Source organism: Thermobia domestica, chromosome 10 (genome assembly GCF_964235325.1).
Source record: "Thermobia domestica chromosome 10, izTheDome1.hap1.1, whole genome shotgun sequence".
NCBI lineage: Eukaryota > Metazoa > Arthropoda > Insecta > Zygentoma > Lepismatidae > Thermobia > Thermobia domestica.
In genome coordinates this window covers 209,568,051-209,585,153 of record NC_137463.1, presented here as the reverse complement: position 1 = coordinate 209,585,153, position 17,103 = coordinate 209,568,051, and the positions used below count along the sequence as shown (strand labels likewise).

At 38.5% G+C, this 17,103-nt stretch overlaps 1 protein-coding gene across 1 annotated transcript in view; it reads left to right on the top strand.

Annotated features, from left to right (window-relative positions):
• Nucleotides 1-2,185: 2,185 nt before the first annotated feature.
• LOC145661757 (carboxypeptidase B-like) overlaps nt 2,186-17,103 on the top strand; it is a 46,275-nt gene continuing 31,357 nt past the window's right edge. The window contains exons 1-2 of the mRNA XM_081727092.1: nt 2,186-2,537; nt 3,569-3,760. Coding sequence (XP_081583218.1) covers nt 2,186-2,537; nt 3,569-3,760 — 544 coding nt within the window. The remainder of the gene's footprint in view (nt 2,538-3,568; nt 3,761-17,103) is intronic.

Here is a 17,103-nt window from a genome sequence, read left to right as displayed (position 1 = left end):
TGGGAGCCCCTCCTAAATACGCCACTGGAACAATCATTAACAAACCGTATATTTTGATTTTGAACATCCATAACGTACAAATCCTTTGTTAGTTCATCATAGGTAAAAATAAACGTATTTATATGCAACCCGCATGACCGTGTCACTCGGCGGGTTAACATAAATGACAGGCGATATAATGTTAACATTTACTGCAAGCATATTTCACGGGTATTAAACACATGAGATATGGAGTTGTGCATTTAAATTTTCATTTCAACCCAGCGAAGCGGGTAATATATGCTAGTATACTATAATTGTAGGATTGAATTGAAGCAAATACATCTGAAAAAGTTACTTTAGTATTCTAATCCTATGATAAATTTGCTGAAAAATTTGTGTTAATCGCAAGGAAAGAAAAGTTTATTTTATTTTTTTAAAGCAAAAGTCAGAAAATAACAAAGTTTTTGTTATCACTTACACATTGGGCTTTAATGTTTGTATTGTTATTTGTATATTCTATGCAATTCCTATTATGTGTGTCCAGTTCCAAATAAGCAATAATAACACTCGATTTCAATAATTCAAAAACTATGTTTTCATTAACTTTTATGTTTTAACTAAAAAAGAGCCATTCACTTTTTTTAAGAAAAATGACAATACTAACTTCTTTTATCTTACATTATGATCTTACATTCCATATTTATGTCTAAGAGTACAGAATAAACTCTGGCTATTTCTAATTACACACTGGGGGAAGGCGTCTTGGAATTTTCGCCCTGGGCGCTTACAGCCCCTGTGATAACATACGAGAAAGTGATCAATCACCGTTTCACTAGAGTGACCATGAGAACACATCAATGATCAATTTGCTGGTGACCAAATAGGCTTGCCCAATGTATCTAGAAGGAATGATGTAAAACGCATATTAATGTAAAGCGGCGTCAGAACTGTAGTCACAAAATATCAAAATTCAGAAAGAACTGAGTTCAACGCCTGGTGAAGAAAAATTGTTTTCAATCCCGATAGGAATTGGGACATTCCGTGAATAGAAGCTATCTCAATTAACTTTCGAAAGAATGTTGAGAAAGGAAAGGACCTCGCACAATCCTTATGGAACTTAGATTTCGGTGGAATTGCTTGAAACCGAGATATGTTGTACATATTGTGATCCTAGAAAAAGTGTCAATGGGCAGGACCTCCAACCACTGACCGTTTGGCCACTACGAGGCTACTTTTTTCAGAACAGAAGAAGATGATGATATTCTGAATTTCAGTGGAAAAGACTGAAATCGTGATACGTTGTAAATATTGTGATCCTGAGAAAAAGCCTCTATGTGCAAACCACAAATCACTGACACTTTGGCCACTACGAGATCAATTTTTTCGTGTAATCTACTCCACATCACGGTTTTAAACAATTTACGGGAAGATGCACGTAATATAGCTTTACCAAAAAAAAAAAAGTTCTGTGTAGCGGTCCCCATGGTATGGATTTGATGGATTTTGTTACACAGAATCCAAATTTTGAAACCTTAGACGACCGACCTTGTAAATTTTCTTTTATGGGCGAAAAATGTGTGTCGTCCCTACCCAAATAGTTCAAATGTTTCACACATAAAAAATTAACACGATCGATCGTCCTGGGGTTTCGAAAGTTCGATTCTGTGTAACAAAATACATCGAATCCATACCCTGGGGTACGCTGCACTCAACCTTTTTTTGTGTTGTTGTGTTAGTACGTGTGTTCTCCCTATTCAAAATCGCTAAAGGTTTTCGCCCATAACAAAGCACTGACACGGTCGATCGTCCTGGGATTCGAAAGTTCGATTCTGTGCAACAAAATACATCGAATCCATACCCTGGGGTCCACTGCACAGAACTCTTATATTTTTCTGTGTGGCTATGTAATTATTCTATAAATTATTTACTAAGTTGAAACTAGCGTGTGCTCTAATATGGTCTATCAAACTTACCTTCAATAACATTTCGGAAATTTCCTCACCAGACACCTCGCTATGAACGCAACCCATTCATTCCACTTCGCTTGACTGATTTATACTGCACTGGGCTAGTGGAACGAATGACAGTTACATATCATTACAGAATCTGATGGATGTACAGAAGGTCAATTCACCTAAGATGGCCAAAATTTGTGCGCTCACCTGCCCACGACAATCCCTTCCTCCTGCAACGGTCGTGCTCGATGTGGTGGCCATGGGGCCTGGACTATGGCCCTGCAACGAAATTTCCACTGAAGCAGTGTGCGTCGAAAGTGTGTCAGCAGAATTGTAGACCACACCGCTTGACAGTCTTTCCAGAGCCCCGCTATGATGGTGGGACACCTTCGCGCGAGATCTTGTTTCAGAAGGCCAAAGCGCAGAAATCCATCGGCGACGCATCTGGTGACTTCACATGTATGGACAAGAAGGGTATAACAGACCACCAATCTCAGTGGCCATACGCCGATACGCGACAGAACTGCGAGCAGTATGACTGGATGTTTTGTCCATATGGATTCACACCTTCCGGGTGTCCCTGCCATACAACAGTGGGATGTGCGTTGTGTATAAGGGTTCCATGATGTTCGTTGAAAGTAGGCTGCATTCACTTTGGCCTTCGAATCCACACGATGCATTGGTAACTTTCCACAGGCGCAGAAACCTTCCACCACCATGGAGCCTTTCGAAAATTTCTTGCTGCATTCACGGACGAACTCGCCGTGGCCCTTCGCATCATGTGGTGAATAAAAAATGGCCATGGGCTTATTGGTGTCATCGAAGTAGATCCAGGTTCATACAGAGTGACAACCACTGCCATTTCTCACCTGAGAGGTACTGTTCATACAATTTTTGTGTGTTCGTGAATCTCTTTTGAATCTGCCTTGTTAATAACTTATACCCCATCACCTTATGACGTTTTTTCAGTCAGAAATTTTCCTTTATGATACGACACACTATGCTCTGTGATATCATGCATGAAGTGGCAAGGTTGCTTTGGGTGTGTGGGTTCTCCTTCACAACTGATTCAATGATGTTTCACACAACGCGTGATGTCCTGGCTGGATATGTCCGTTTCCTTTTCACTCTCACGACTTAATCTTGTTATTTAGGACCGGTGGTTTTACAGCACTGGCTTACCCTTGTAACTGTATGCCTGCTGATTTTGTTGCCCCTTGCAGCACGCATTTTCACAATCACTGACGCACTGAATTGTGCATCGCAAAGTGCACATATGTACCCTTCCCAGTAATGTGTCACTTTAACAAACATTATAACAGTTCACCACAACTTCCACACAGCGTTGTACGTGACTCACTACTGGATTCACGGGCTCCTGGCTTCTGGTTCCTTCTCCTACGCTGTACACATCATCAGCTCTGTAAAATTGGCCACCTTAGGAGATTTGACTTTCTGCACTAGGCAAACTACACCATATGTAGTATTTCTCTGTCTGCGGCGTACGTCGTAGTTTCACAATACTATGGAATTACCGTATTCATTATTGTTACTACCATAATATTCCTATTATTACTAAGAGTATTATTAGTATTATATGTACTACGTTATTACTGTTATTGTTATTCCAGATATTGATTTATGGAGTTGGCCAATCAACAGCACAAAAGGAATTGACGTTCTGATAGAAGAAGAGATTTTAGAAAATATGAAAACCCTTTTCAACCAAATGAATATGAAGTATACTACAATGATTGAAGATCTGTCTAGAATTATCTCAGCTAATTATTCTCCAACATCTCGCCTTTGGAACGTCTCACAAGGTAACTACTGCGTTACTAGCTACGAAGTGATCATTGTTCTTCAAGAGCCGATAAGAGTAACGAAATATATATATGAAATATGTATAAACGTCCCGCTTTTGGTAAGAGAAACTTGTTGACATAACTTTGATGTCACTGGAAATCATCTAAAAATGCATATATCTATTCATCTTATCTTAACTAATCCTTAAGTAATAGAAACAGTTAAATAAAACTTCAATAGCTATTATTCAATTTCCCACACACTTCGGATCTATCTCTCACTCTATTGATCAAGCTCTTGAAATCTAAATGTGATATTAAATAACTATTAACTATTCTGAGGTTACAAATCCAAGACTTTGGTTAAGGAACACACCTGACGACTATCGAATTCCTACAAACGAACTTAATAAAAAGACCAATCTCAGATATTACCGATAGGTTCAAATACCAAATACTTTGTACATTGAAAAATTACAACAAATAGAATTCTTTAGAACAAATTTCAATGGTGAATGAGAGACCTGTTTCAACTACTCTTGCATCTATCCTTTGGGCTCTCCTAACTTTAAACCAACCTCAAATAAATATTTTTAAAATTAAATAAATTAATATAAATATTAAAAGTAAACATCATAATTATTTATACCTTCACTATCTAATAATTCGCTTTCTAAAAGTACTGGAGAGGTTTGAGAAAAGCCTTCCGGTCTCATCCTAAAAGAAGGGAAAATCCCAACCTACACCTCCTCGCAAAAGAAAACGGGAAACAGCTTTGGCGGCTAACGTAGGTGGGGACCGACCAACTCTCGGGATAAGGAGCCAGCTTCTACCAAGTTCCAACGGCCTTCTCGGAGGGTGGATGAGCAGGTAGAGGTCAGGGCACCTTCTTGTCCTTAGGAGGGGAAACTGTCCTAAAAGGCGGATGAACCACTAGATGGTCAACGACATGGAGATGTGGAAAGAAAATGGGAATACTACCACATTCTCTTTTTCCCAGAAGGACGAAACAGAAGAATAAATAAATATGATGGTTCTTCCTGAGGTAAAATAGTTCGGATCTCCGGGTGGGGACTACTCCAGGAAGAATCATCAGGGAAGAAAATAATAACTTTCATAATAAGAAAATAATAATAATTTTCATTTCAGCATCGGAACCTGCAACGTACGGACTCCACGACGTGAGGGAAAGCTTGAAAATTTAAAAGTGGAAATGGGCAAATGTAAAGTGGACATAGTGGGCTTGAGTGAAGTAAGATGGCCAGGGAAAGATGAGATAGTATCGGGAATTACAGAATATACTATTCGGGTGGCGATAAGGTCGAGAATGGTGTCGCGATAGCAATGAATACGAAGTAGCAAGAAGTGTAACCAAATTGGAATACTGCAGTGACCGCTTGATGTTTGTAAAGCTACATGCAAAACCAGTGGATATTGTGATAATACAAGTGTATATGCCAACAACCTACAATGATGATAATGAAAGTAGAAGTAATGTACGATCAGATTAGTGACATATTACATCAGGAAGGAAGACGTAAGGTCAACGCCATAGTAATGGGAGTCTTCGACAGCGTAGTAGGAGAAGGAGCTGCGGATAATGTAATGGTGCCGTTTGGACTACGTAGAAGAAACGAACGAGGTCAAATGCTTATCGATTTCTGTTGGCACCGTGATCTGGTGGTGATTAACACGTGGTTTAAGAAAAGAAAAATCAAGCTGTACACGTGGAAAAGTGCAGGAGATAAGAAATGCTACCAAATCGATTACATTCTTGTGAAGCAACGTTTCAGGAATAGTGTACGAGACGTGAAGACACTGTCAGGAGCGGACATTGATTCGGATCACAATCTCCTGGTAGCGGAAATGCAAACCTGGTTAAAGTCGATTAAGAAAAATGGAAGAGAAATCGAAAATGGAACTTAGAGCAACTAAGAAATATCGACGATGATGTGAAAGAAGAATTTGAAGAAAAATTCTGTGCAATGGGCGATGTGGTTGACAATATAGAGAATAGTTGGGGAAAAGTTAAACAGATTCTACTTGGCACACTCCACAATAACATTGGCAGGATGAAAAGAGCACCGAGAAAACCATGGATAACTGCAGCAATGCTTAAGAAGGTGTAGGAACGCAGAAGGACGAAAAACACGGACATCAAGGAACACAGAAGGCTGAATAATGGATTGAGAAGAGAGACGAACAAAGCCAAAGAAAAGTACATGGAACAGATATGTGAATTAATAATGGAACTTCAACGGCGCGGCAGATATGATCTGATGTACCAGAAAGCACAAGAATTAGGAGGGAAATCTAACAAAATTATACGAACGTTCGGCATCGAAGATCAACAAGGTAATGTAACCACTGACCATCAAAGAATCCTTAGAATTTGGGAGAACTACGTAAAAGATCTGTAAAATCAGAAGAACCGCCCCAAAGATATTGCGATCGAAGCAGAGAAAAAGGTGGATGATGATGAAAAAGGACCCAGTATATTGAAAAGTGAAGTAGTACAAGCAATCAAAGACATGCGGAGGAGAAAGACCACTGCTGAAGAAGACGACATACCAGTAGATTTGCTCAAGGGATTAGGAGACAACGCAATGAAAGTACTGACTTTACTGACTTCACTTATTAACAAGATCTACCTGAGTGGAGAATGCCCAAAGGATTTTCTTGACGCTACAATGATTGCATTGCCCAAGAAAAAGCAAGCAAAGAAGTGCAGCGATCACAGAACCATTAGATTGATTTCCGACACTGGAAAGATCATTGCACCCATACTGAACAGGCGGCTGGAAAGTAAGATAGATGAGAGATTAGAAGAAGATCAATTTGGATTCCGGATAGGAAAAGGCGCCAGAGATGCTATTGTATTGATGACAATTATATCAGAAAGAATTATTCATGTAAAGGAAGAGTGTTGTGTTTGTGCTTCATCGACTGGCAAAAAGCTTTCGACCGAGTCAATTAGACGAAACTTCTGAAAATACTTAAAGAAATCGGAATCAACTGGAGAGATCGACGACTCATTCGAAACCTGTACACAGGACAACTAGTGAAGCTGCGCTTGAAGGAAGGAGAAACCAATAGTGTGGATATTGGAAGAGGAGTCAGACAAGGATGTAGTTTGTCATCCCAATTATTCAACATTTACAATGAATGTTTAATGAAGGAAGCATTAGTGGGAATTGGAGATTTCAAGATTGGAAGGCAGGTCACTAACAAGATCAGGTATGCAGATAATACGGTTATAATAGCTAAAACCGAAGCTGGGCTACAGGAGATGATTGACACTGTATGGGATGGAAATTAACATCGTAAAGTCAAAAGTCATGAGATTATCCCGCGGAAACACGCCCTTACGGGTCAGAGTATAACAAAGAGAACTTGAAGAGGTCAATAATTGCAAGTATCTGGGAAGTATTTTGACAAGAGACGCTTACTGTACCAAAGAGATCAGGTCAAGAATTACCATAGCTAAAGAAATATTCAACAAGAAAAGATCACTCTTAACTAGCAGGCTCAATATTGGACTTAAGAAGAAGTTGGTCAAGTGCTGTATATGGAACATTGGACTAAATAGTTCAGAGACTTGGACATTACGGAAGTTAGAGAAGAAATATTTGGAGAGCTTGAAAATGTGGTGTTGGAGGAAGATGGAGAAGATAAAACGGACAGAGAGAGCAACAAACGAAGATGTTTTAAAGCGGATAGGAGAGAAGAAGACACTTCTAGCCACCATCCTTCGTAGAAAGGCCAATTGGATTGGACACATCTTGCGAAGAACTTGTCTTCTTCACGCCGCCATAGAAGGAAAGATTGAAGGGAAGCGAGGAATAGGAAAAAGAAGAACACAGCTGATCGATGATTTGAAAGATAGGAGAAAATATTGGGAGTTAAAAGAGGAAGCTGAAGATCGACAAAAGTGGAATAAACATTTCTAGGCCCAAATCTAAAATTGAAAAAAAGGAAAGAAAAAATCCTCATTAGTCCCAGGACCTGCCGAAAGCCAGAATACTTAATAATAATAATAATAATAATAATAATAATAATAATAATAATAATAATAATAATAATAATAATAATAATAATAATAATAATAATCTAATAATTGTACTTATTAAATTAAACATTTACCCATAATATCATACAACATTTATGATGACTTTCATACTCAAATGACAACAATATGGAACCCTCTTAGACTTTTATTCAATACACAATTACTATTAAATTATTATTAAATCGAACTTGTAAAATATTTCTCTGACTTCTCCATAATTAAGCTTAACTTTATACACTGACCAGCCGAAACATTATGGCCATGCGGAGCTATTTTTTTGAACGAAGTCGTTGGACTGATACAAGAGACACGGAGCTACTATAAAAACGCTCGCCAGACGGTGACAGAGATCTCAGTCAGTTAGCCAGTGTAATGCTTCTGCGTAGAATGTGGAAGGCCGACGATATATCAGTGTTTGAAAGGGGTCAGATTGTGATGGCAGGCTCGGAACGAGCATCTCGGAGATATCGTGACCTATCGGCAGCTGGCAATCTAACGTGGTTAGTACGAGATGTGATTTAAAACACGATAAATGAATTGTTTTAGCAACAACTGCTGATGCTACAACAATTTGATGCAATTTGTCCGATTATCTCATCCGTTGAGGCAGGCAGAACATGTTCTGACTTGTGAGCCAGCGTCCAGAGCCTCGAGAGTGAGGTTGTGTTTACCCTGTCTGTAGCACATCGTGGGTTTCGAACAACACATGAACATTAGGCTCTGTTTCATGTTGCAGAAAACTGCCAAAGAAACTCATGAAAAGTTGAACTTGCTTCATGGCGATAATGCTGTACCTCTGAACAAGTGGTATGAGCGGTTTACAAGCAAGTAATAACTATTCGAAAGCTATTCGAAGAACAAAATACTCCGTACGGGTCCGTCTAAGGCATTTTAACAGCAGGTTGAGAAATGAGAAGAGTGAGTGCGAAATTTGTTCTCCACACCTCGCTTTTGATAGCGCGAGTTTTTAGCCGAAAAATATCCTTGTTTATCCATATTTACGGTAATCTCCGAATATAGGACCATATGACTTGTCGATCTTCCTAGAAATCAAAATTGTGCTAAAAGGAAGATGTTTTTACACAATTCCTGACATTTAGAGAATCACGACTTAGCAACTAAACACCCTTCCAGAAAAGCTTCCAATCATGGATTGAACGTTGGGATAAATGCATTGCGAGCCAAGGACAGTACTTTGAAGGAGATTAAATCAAATTCCATGTAAGCTTATTATTTTTTTTTCTAATAAAATTATTCATCGTATTCTTGATCACATCTCGTATATTCCAGAGCTAGGGAAAAAACGTTGATAACAGCACCAAACCGTAAGGCATGAAGTGGCCAAACCACATTAACGGTCTCGGAATCATAATTGTCGAGATTGGTACAACAAGATAGGGCGCAAACTGTGGCACAGTTAACACAAGTCTTTAACAATATATATAAAGCACGAGTGTGTCTGAACTCACAGCTCACTGAATATTGTTAGATATTAGCATTTGTACTCATTGTCTCATAGGTGCACCAATGTTCTCGCAGTCAATTACGACTGGAATGGGCATGTGTCCATAGGCATTGGATCGCCGAGGAATGACATAATGACCCAATGATTCACGATAGTACTTTCATCACATCGATGGCCGGATCAAAATTCATCGTCATCAAGAGGAACATTTGTTCGAGACGTGCACAGTAGGACGACCTTCACTCAGTAATGGCTCCAGTATGATTTAGGAAACCTTCACTTGGTCATCTTCGAGCCTAATAGTTAGTGTGAATGTCGCCATGATGGCTCCCCGCTATCCGCAGGTCATTTGATGATCATGTGTACACATTCATCTTGGTCATGTTTCCAACTGATGATAGCATATTTCAGCAGGACACCGCTCCTTACCACAAAGCCAACGTAGTGCTGCAGTTGTTCCAGGAGCACAGTGGTGGATTTCAATTGTTGCAATGGCCCGGAATTCACCTCATTTTAACAAAATTGAACAATTTGGAAATACATTGAACGTCATATCAAAGCTCACCACCTCTCTCCACTAAATTTAATGGAATTTACTGACTTCTGTGTGTGAAGATGTGGTGCGCCACGTCTCCAGGTTCCTACAAGACCTATGTCAAACCGCATTTCTACTGTCCTGCGAGCCAAAGATGGACATACCAGATAGGTAGGTTAGATAGACATAATATTCTGACTGGTCAGTGTATATTCGTTGAATTTTATCAGTTTTGATGATGTTATGAATATAAATATTGTTTCTAACTTTTAGTGTTTCCTCTAATCCTCAATTTCATTTCTTTTCAGAGAATAGTACGTTGGTTTCAAGAAGAAGCATCAATGTTTACAAGCACCGTTCGCGTTGCTGTAAAAGAGGTAATTCATACATTTGTTATTCTTGTAGCCTGATAAATCTTAGACCAAAAGACTATGTGAAATCACACTGGCACACTGAAGTACCCAACTCAAACAAATATTTCAACTTACAGGAAATAAGTTATTTTAACATAATGAGAGAATTTCTAATAGAATAGGTAATAATAACATGCACATAAGTTCGAAATGAAAGTTATTCCTACCACATAAAAATCTTCCTTGTACTAACTTTAAGAAGTACCTGTTTAGTTTCCCACGGCCCATAATCGCTCAGTGGTAGAGCGCTCATCTTTTGAGTGTGGGTTCCCAGGTTTCATCCCAGCTCGTGACAAGTGAGTTTTGTGATTGGTAAAAAATATGTGCATGTGTTTTCTGTGGATTCTCCCGTTTCCTCTCACTTTCTTCATTGTATCATTTTATTCATTATCATCATAATCGTTTCCCGTAGCCTCGGTGTATTATCGCGGAGCGTTGAACTAGAAATTCCAAAATTCTATTTCTCTTAGCTTGTCATTCGCTTGATTACCTACAGAAAGTTACGTTACATTCCTTACTTTCTCCCTTCCGCCTATGACAATAAACTCACAGTCAGATAAGCTCCTCTGTTCCAGGAAATACTCGGAAGGTCTATCTACTTTCATTATATTAAACTAATGGAATACCATACGACGCCTATCGTTAAGAATTCACATTCATCTTAAGCTAACAATATATTGGGGAATTTCATCTTGCCATTCACCACGCAATTTACCTTGCAGACCATAGATGTTCATTTTACTCCGACCTCACTCACCCTCGCCCTCGCAGTGGCAGTTGGCCCTCGTCCTCGTTCACCCTCGCCCTCGCAGTGACAGTTAGTCCTCGCCGTCGTTCACCCTCACCTTCGTGCTGGAAACTTATCCTCGCCCTCGCGCACCCTCACCATCGTGAAGGGAGTTGTCCGTCACCCTCGTGCACCCTCGCCTTCGCAGTGAAAGTTGGCTCTCGCCCTCGTTCACCCTCGCCCTTGCGAGGATGGTTGTCCATCGCGCTCGCTTGCACTCGCTCCCGTACTGCAAACTTCTCCTCGCCCTCGCGCATCCTCGCTCTCGCGAAGGGAGTTGTCTATCGCCCTCGCTCGCCCTCGCCTTCATATCATTGAGGGCGAGGTTATTTGAGGGTGAGGAAGTTCTCATGAGGATCAGATCCTCAATTTTCCAGCCTATTTGCTGAATTATTCCTTAACATACGTCCTAAACAAAGAAAACTAAACATACCACCGTATAACTTACTCGGGATCATATATAATGGAACAAATCATTGACTTTTCAACGCTTAATATTACCATGAATATGTTCAGATAAAATTTGAATACTTTTTCTTTACATCTTTCGGTACAAACTAGTGTTGACCATGAGACGAGACGAGACCAGAAATAAGATTTATCATCTCGTCTCGTAAATTTTGTAGAAGTCTCGTTTCGTCTCAATTCTCGGAAAATTTTTTATTGTCTCGATTCTCGACGACTCACTTCTCGTCTCGTTCTGTAAATTTACGTACAAAATGCATTCCTTTATCTAGAAGTTTTCAGAATCCTTCTGCATCACGAGAGTTGTAAGAAGGGTGTATCTATAGTGCGTCCAGTAAGAGAACGTCTCTGACAGCTCGCAGTGACATTGCCACTACTCGCGTGTCAAGGTTTTTTTCTGTGCAACTGTAGTGGCAATTTAATTAATGGTATGAGACAGAGTGATCGTGGTTTTTAACACTGGTATCAAAGTAGGGGCTGCAATGTCCCACCGCATGTGGTAAGAAACGTCAGAGACCATCTCTTGTTGGCCGTGCTATAACAATATTTAAACCATATTTATTATTGGAATATATTGTGATTTGAGTATCTTTAAACGCTCATAAATGCTCTTCATTCTGATCGTACAATTACTTTCATCAATTTATAGATTTTACGTACGGATCATTTAGCACTAAAATAGTATTATGGTTCTGGAATATCATTTAGAAAGCTACTTTCAGTTGCTTCGGTTCTGCTATCATCTGAGTCAAGGGTGGTAAGAGAGTTAGAAGTGTGCAGAAAGTATAAGAAGGTGTTGCTTTAAGGTAATTCATCAATTTCTTCAACATCGTCACTTGCTTCATCTGCAATTAACGAGCTCGAAGATTCATTGCAGTGCAAAACGAGACAGTCGTCACTGGCATATATGTCAATGTATTTCAACAAAAGATCTCAAGTCAAATCGAATAGCTACTAACATACGGATGAATTCCAGTCACAGACATTTCATGTGGAGAAATCCAGAATATGGAATACGTTCTCAGAGTGAATATGAAATATTTTGTGAGTACTTCCTCGTTTAACTTGAAGCTCCATATAGAACTTCCATTACTGTCCTTACTTTGATATTCGGTACACCTCCTATCGCAACTGATGGTATCAAAAACATCGTCTATGTAAGGAAAATGTGCTTCGTACTTTGCAATAAAAAAAAACTTCGAAACCAATTCTCCATATTTATTTAAGAGCACTTTCTATATACGTGTTTTTGATAATACCTAAGTTGCATCACTCAATTTTCCTGCTCTTAGCAACAACAACACTAAGCACAACAATAGAAACTATAATTTTATCAACAATGACTTAGAATATTCTGCAGTAGGTATAAAATTAGAGGATAAACAAAAACATGTACATTAAAAAACGAACACTTACAGTTTAACGTCCCTCGATTTGTGCACCGAGGCTAAAGTAAGGACGAGATGGATGATTAGGGTGGAATGACGAAAGTGAGAGGAAACAGGAGAACTCCGAGACACAATGTATATCAATCAGATAACTCATTTAACGGAAGCTGGAACCGAACCAGGTGCCCTACCAGTGGGGTAAGAGAGTGTGGATTTAAATGCAAGTTTAAAGGGTTGATATGAAAAATAATAACTAGCTATATTTAAGAAGTGCCTTATTTTAAATTAATTTAATCTTTTCATCAAAATGCGTGTTAAACAAATGCAGAAAATAGCATGTAATATACCTAGGTAGCTACGGAGAATACATATCATTTCAGTGGTGAAATTTTACACCCATGACAACTTCTCAATGACATCGTAGATAAAATGTAGCAAATGGAAATGAATAAAGACAATCGTAATAAACGAAATGGCGCGGAGCACACATATATTTTTAAAAAGCCGAATAATACATATCAGGTGTCAAAACCTGCGAATTTTGACTGACGTTGGGACGTTCTGTTTGTTTAATTGGTCTGGAGTTCAGCATTTCTTTTCAGCACCAAGGCTATATAGGAAACGTGGACCTACAGCATTACGCGGAATGCAAACAACATGAGTTCTCACCGGGAATCGAACCCAAGTCCAGAACCAAAGGCGCATATGCTAACCATAAAGCTACGAGGGTCCAATAGATGTTCTCGTTGTGTTTATCTACTCTCTTGAAGCAAGCAAGTGAAAATAAAATTGAGAAACCTAATGAGAAGAAACAAGGAAGATGAGTTGATTTTAACGTCCCTTTCAACAGGGAGGCTATATGAGACAGGACCTACTGTTTAACATGAATCCGAACCACATGAGCTCCTGGCAGCTCCTGAAAGCATTAAGCCTGACAGCTGGCCTGATCTCGAACCATATATTTTTACTAGATTCGAAAGTGTTTTGATTCTTTCTATCAGTCACCTTGCCAATGGAAAGCTCTCATTGGCTCAATCTTCGACGAGTTCCATTCCGCTATCGATGTATATATTTGTAAACTGAATAAAGATGTGATATAAGCCAAACCTTTAACAAACCTCCCACTCTGAGACATGAGACAAGGATCACATCAGATACTGGACAAAAGTTAGGAGATAAATAAATAAATATAGATTACAGAATGTTAATAGCGTTTATATAGTTATTACGCTTGACTCCTACGACCAGACAGAACACTAAAGGCCAACATACACTAGCGTATTTTCGGTCCGTAAAATGATGTCGTAAATTTCGGTCCGTAAGTTGGCCCATACACCTAGCGTAAAAATAGGCGCGTAAAAGAAGAAGAAAAAGAAGCGGTCATTTTTCGCTCTTCCTCTTGCCTGTTGTTTGAGTACGCGGTCGTTTTCCAGTTTGCTCAAGTTGTTTGAAGAGGACGCATATATGAAATGAAATCTTTGAGTTTTACGTCCCACGGTTATGCCGGTTAGGCTAAAGGAGACGGTGATGATGAGTGATGAATGAAATGGTGGAATGAAGAAAGTGGGAGGAAACAGGAGAACCCCGAGAAAACCCATTCACACGGTGTTTGTCCACCACAAAGTTCACTTGGCGGGGGCTGGGATCGAACCCGGGACGCATATATCTTATAAGTGCAGGTCCTACAAACATTATGCTATTAAGGAAACGAATAAAAAGAAAGAACAGCAGAATAGATTTGAATAGGAAGTGATATTCAAATGTAGGAGTACTTTTTGTTTCTTTTTCGTAGTATCGGAATGTGAAATTCCCATAGAATGTTTTAAGAAAGTTAAATCAGATTAAAAAAAGAAAAAGGAAGAAAGAAAAACAAAAGCTAAATGCATGATTTTGCGAAAGCAGTATTCAATTTAATAAATTTTCTCACTAAATTTGTTAGACTTCTCGAACAAATAAATAAATCTACTCTCTTGGCGTAACATATCTCATGGAACCAGGGCCTACCATCCAGCTTGTGCCACTCATGTCTTTAGGGCAGGGTGCGAATCCCGGGCCGGAATTTCCTTGTATTTTGTTTTAATCCCTTCCAAAAGCAACAAATTGAAACATTGATCGCTCACAACGCAATCAACTATCTCCTGTTAGGAACTATTTTATTCCCCTTCAAATATACACAACATAATTTGCGCACTGCTTTTGGGTAATATATGCTCAGCACATCTGCTGCTCTTGTAGAATCTAGTCCTTAATGAAAGGGTCAAGTAAAAGAAGGAAAGTCAACCGTCTCCAAGTACAAACAAATCAAGTTTTAATTTCGAAGTGTGACTTGACAAGCTATTTAAAAGTTACAAAGAATATCTAGAATAATTAAAATTTAATATTTAGAAAACGAATTAACACTTGATCTGAGGTACAACATAACCAAATGAAAACAATATCAATTGTATTGTTGTACTTTACTAATATGAAATGTGGCAACTAATTCACTCTCCTGTTTTCTTTCACGATCTTTGAAGCATAGCAATTGTTCTAACAGTGACGATATTAATGCACCATGCTACATTACATTGGGTAGTACATTTGCTCATAATAATAAATTGCTTGGAAGTTAAAATATCTTTTTAAGATAAAAAATACTTTACCTTAAATACAACTAATTTTTAAATATATAATTGCTTGTGCTATCTCTTATCCGTTTAGCAACTGTAGAATAGATTGCTTTATATTTAGAATAGTTCTAATCAGAGTCGTAACTAAGTTGGGGGGCCAGAGGGGCGGTTGCCCCGGGCGCTGATAGCAAGAGGGTGCCGAAGGAGCAAGAAGAAAGGAAAGTATTGGAAATGAAAATAGATTTGTTAAAAATTTTCTTGCTCGCTACGCCCGCAATCCAAACGTTTCAATAAGTCAGAACAAGTTTTTACTTATTCCTTTAAAATAAAAAAAGAACTTATTTCTTAATGACGATGTGACATACATGCTGCCAAGTAATGACTTACAGTGTAAACAAGAGCGTTTTCAAAATCAGAAACGGTCACAGTCTTGAATATGTACGAATTACGAATTTTGATGATGATGAGTTTGGTTAGTTAATCACGTTTTTCTACCTAATCGTTTTAATCACGACGGTGAGAATGAAGGTATGAAAAATGAAAGGTGTGAAGAGACACACAAGTTGGTGTTCGCGCTGAAATATTAAAAATGAAGGTAAACAAGGGGAATAATAACGTTCTTGAATTTGAAACAGTTGTAGAATAGGGGCTTAATGGGTCAGAACTTTACCCCACGAATTTCGTCTTTTTCAAAGACTGATCACTACCAGTGTTTATTATTATTATTATTATTATTATTATTATTATTATTATTATTATTATTATTATTATTATTATTATTATTATTATTATTATTATTATTATTTCATTGACATATGAAATGCTTCCAATTTAAAAGAATTTATTGGGATCATTTCTGAATTAACTACTTGTATCGCCAGGATTCTTTTTTGTGCTTACCTATCTAGTTGTATGATATTTTTTTATTTATCTACATACCTACAAAATACACACACACATTATATATATATATATATATATATATATATATATATATATATATATATATATATATATATATATATATATATATATATGTGTGTGTGTGTGTGTGTGTGTGTGTGTATGTGTGTGTGTGTGTGTGTGTATCCGTGTATTTTAATATGTTTATTAATAAAAGTAACCTTAAATTCAAAATTTTCAGTTATTAAGAAATTAATTAATTAACATTACTATAATTTTGAACATACACTATGTGATCAAAAGTATCCGGATACCCGGATGAAAATGACTTACATGTTCGTAGCACCCTCCATCGATACTGCTGGAATTCAATATGGTGTTGGCCCACCTTTAGCCTTGATGACAGCTTCCACTCTCCAGACATACTTTCAATCAGGTGCTGGAAGGTTTCTTGGGGAATGGCAGCCCATTCTTCACGGAGTGCTGAACTGAGGAGAGGTATCGATGTAGGTTGGTGAGACCTGGCACAGTCGGCGTTCCAAAACATTCCAAAGGTGTTCTATAAGATTCAAGTCAGGACTCTGTGCAGGCCAGTCCATCACAGGGATGTTGTGGTCGTGTAACCACTCCGCCACAGGCCATGCAGTATGAACAGGTGCTCGATCGTGTTGAAAGATGCAATCGCCATCCCCGAATCGCTCTTCAACAGTGGGAAGCAAGAAGGTGC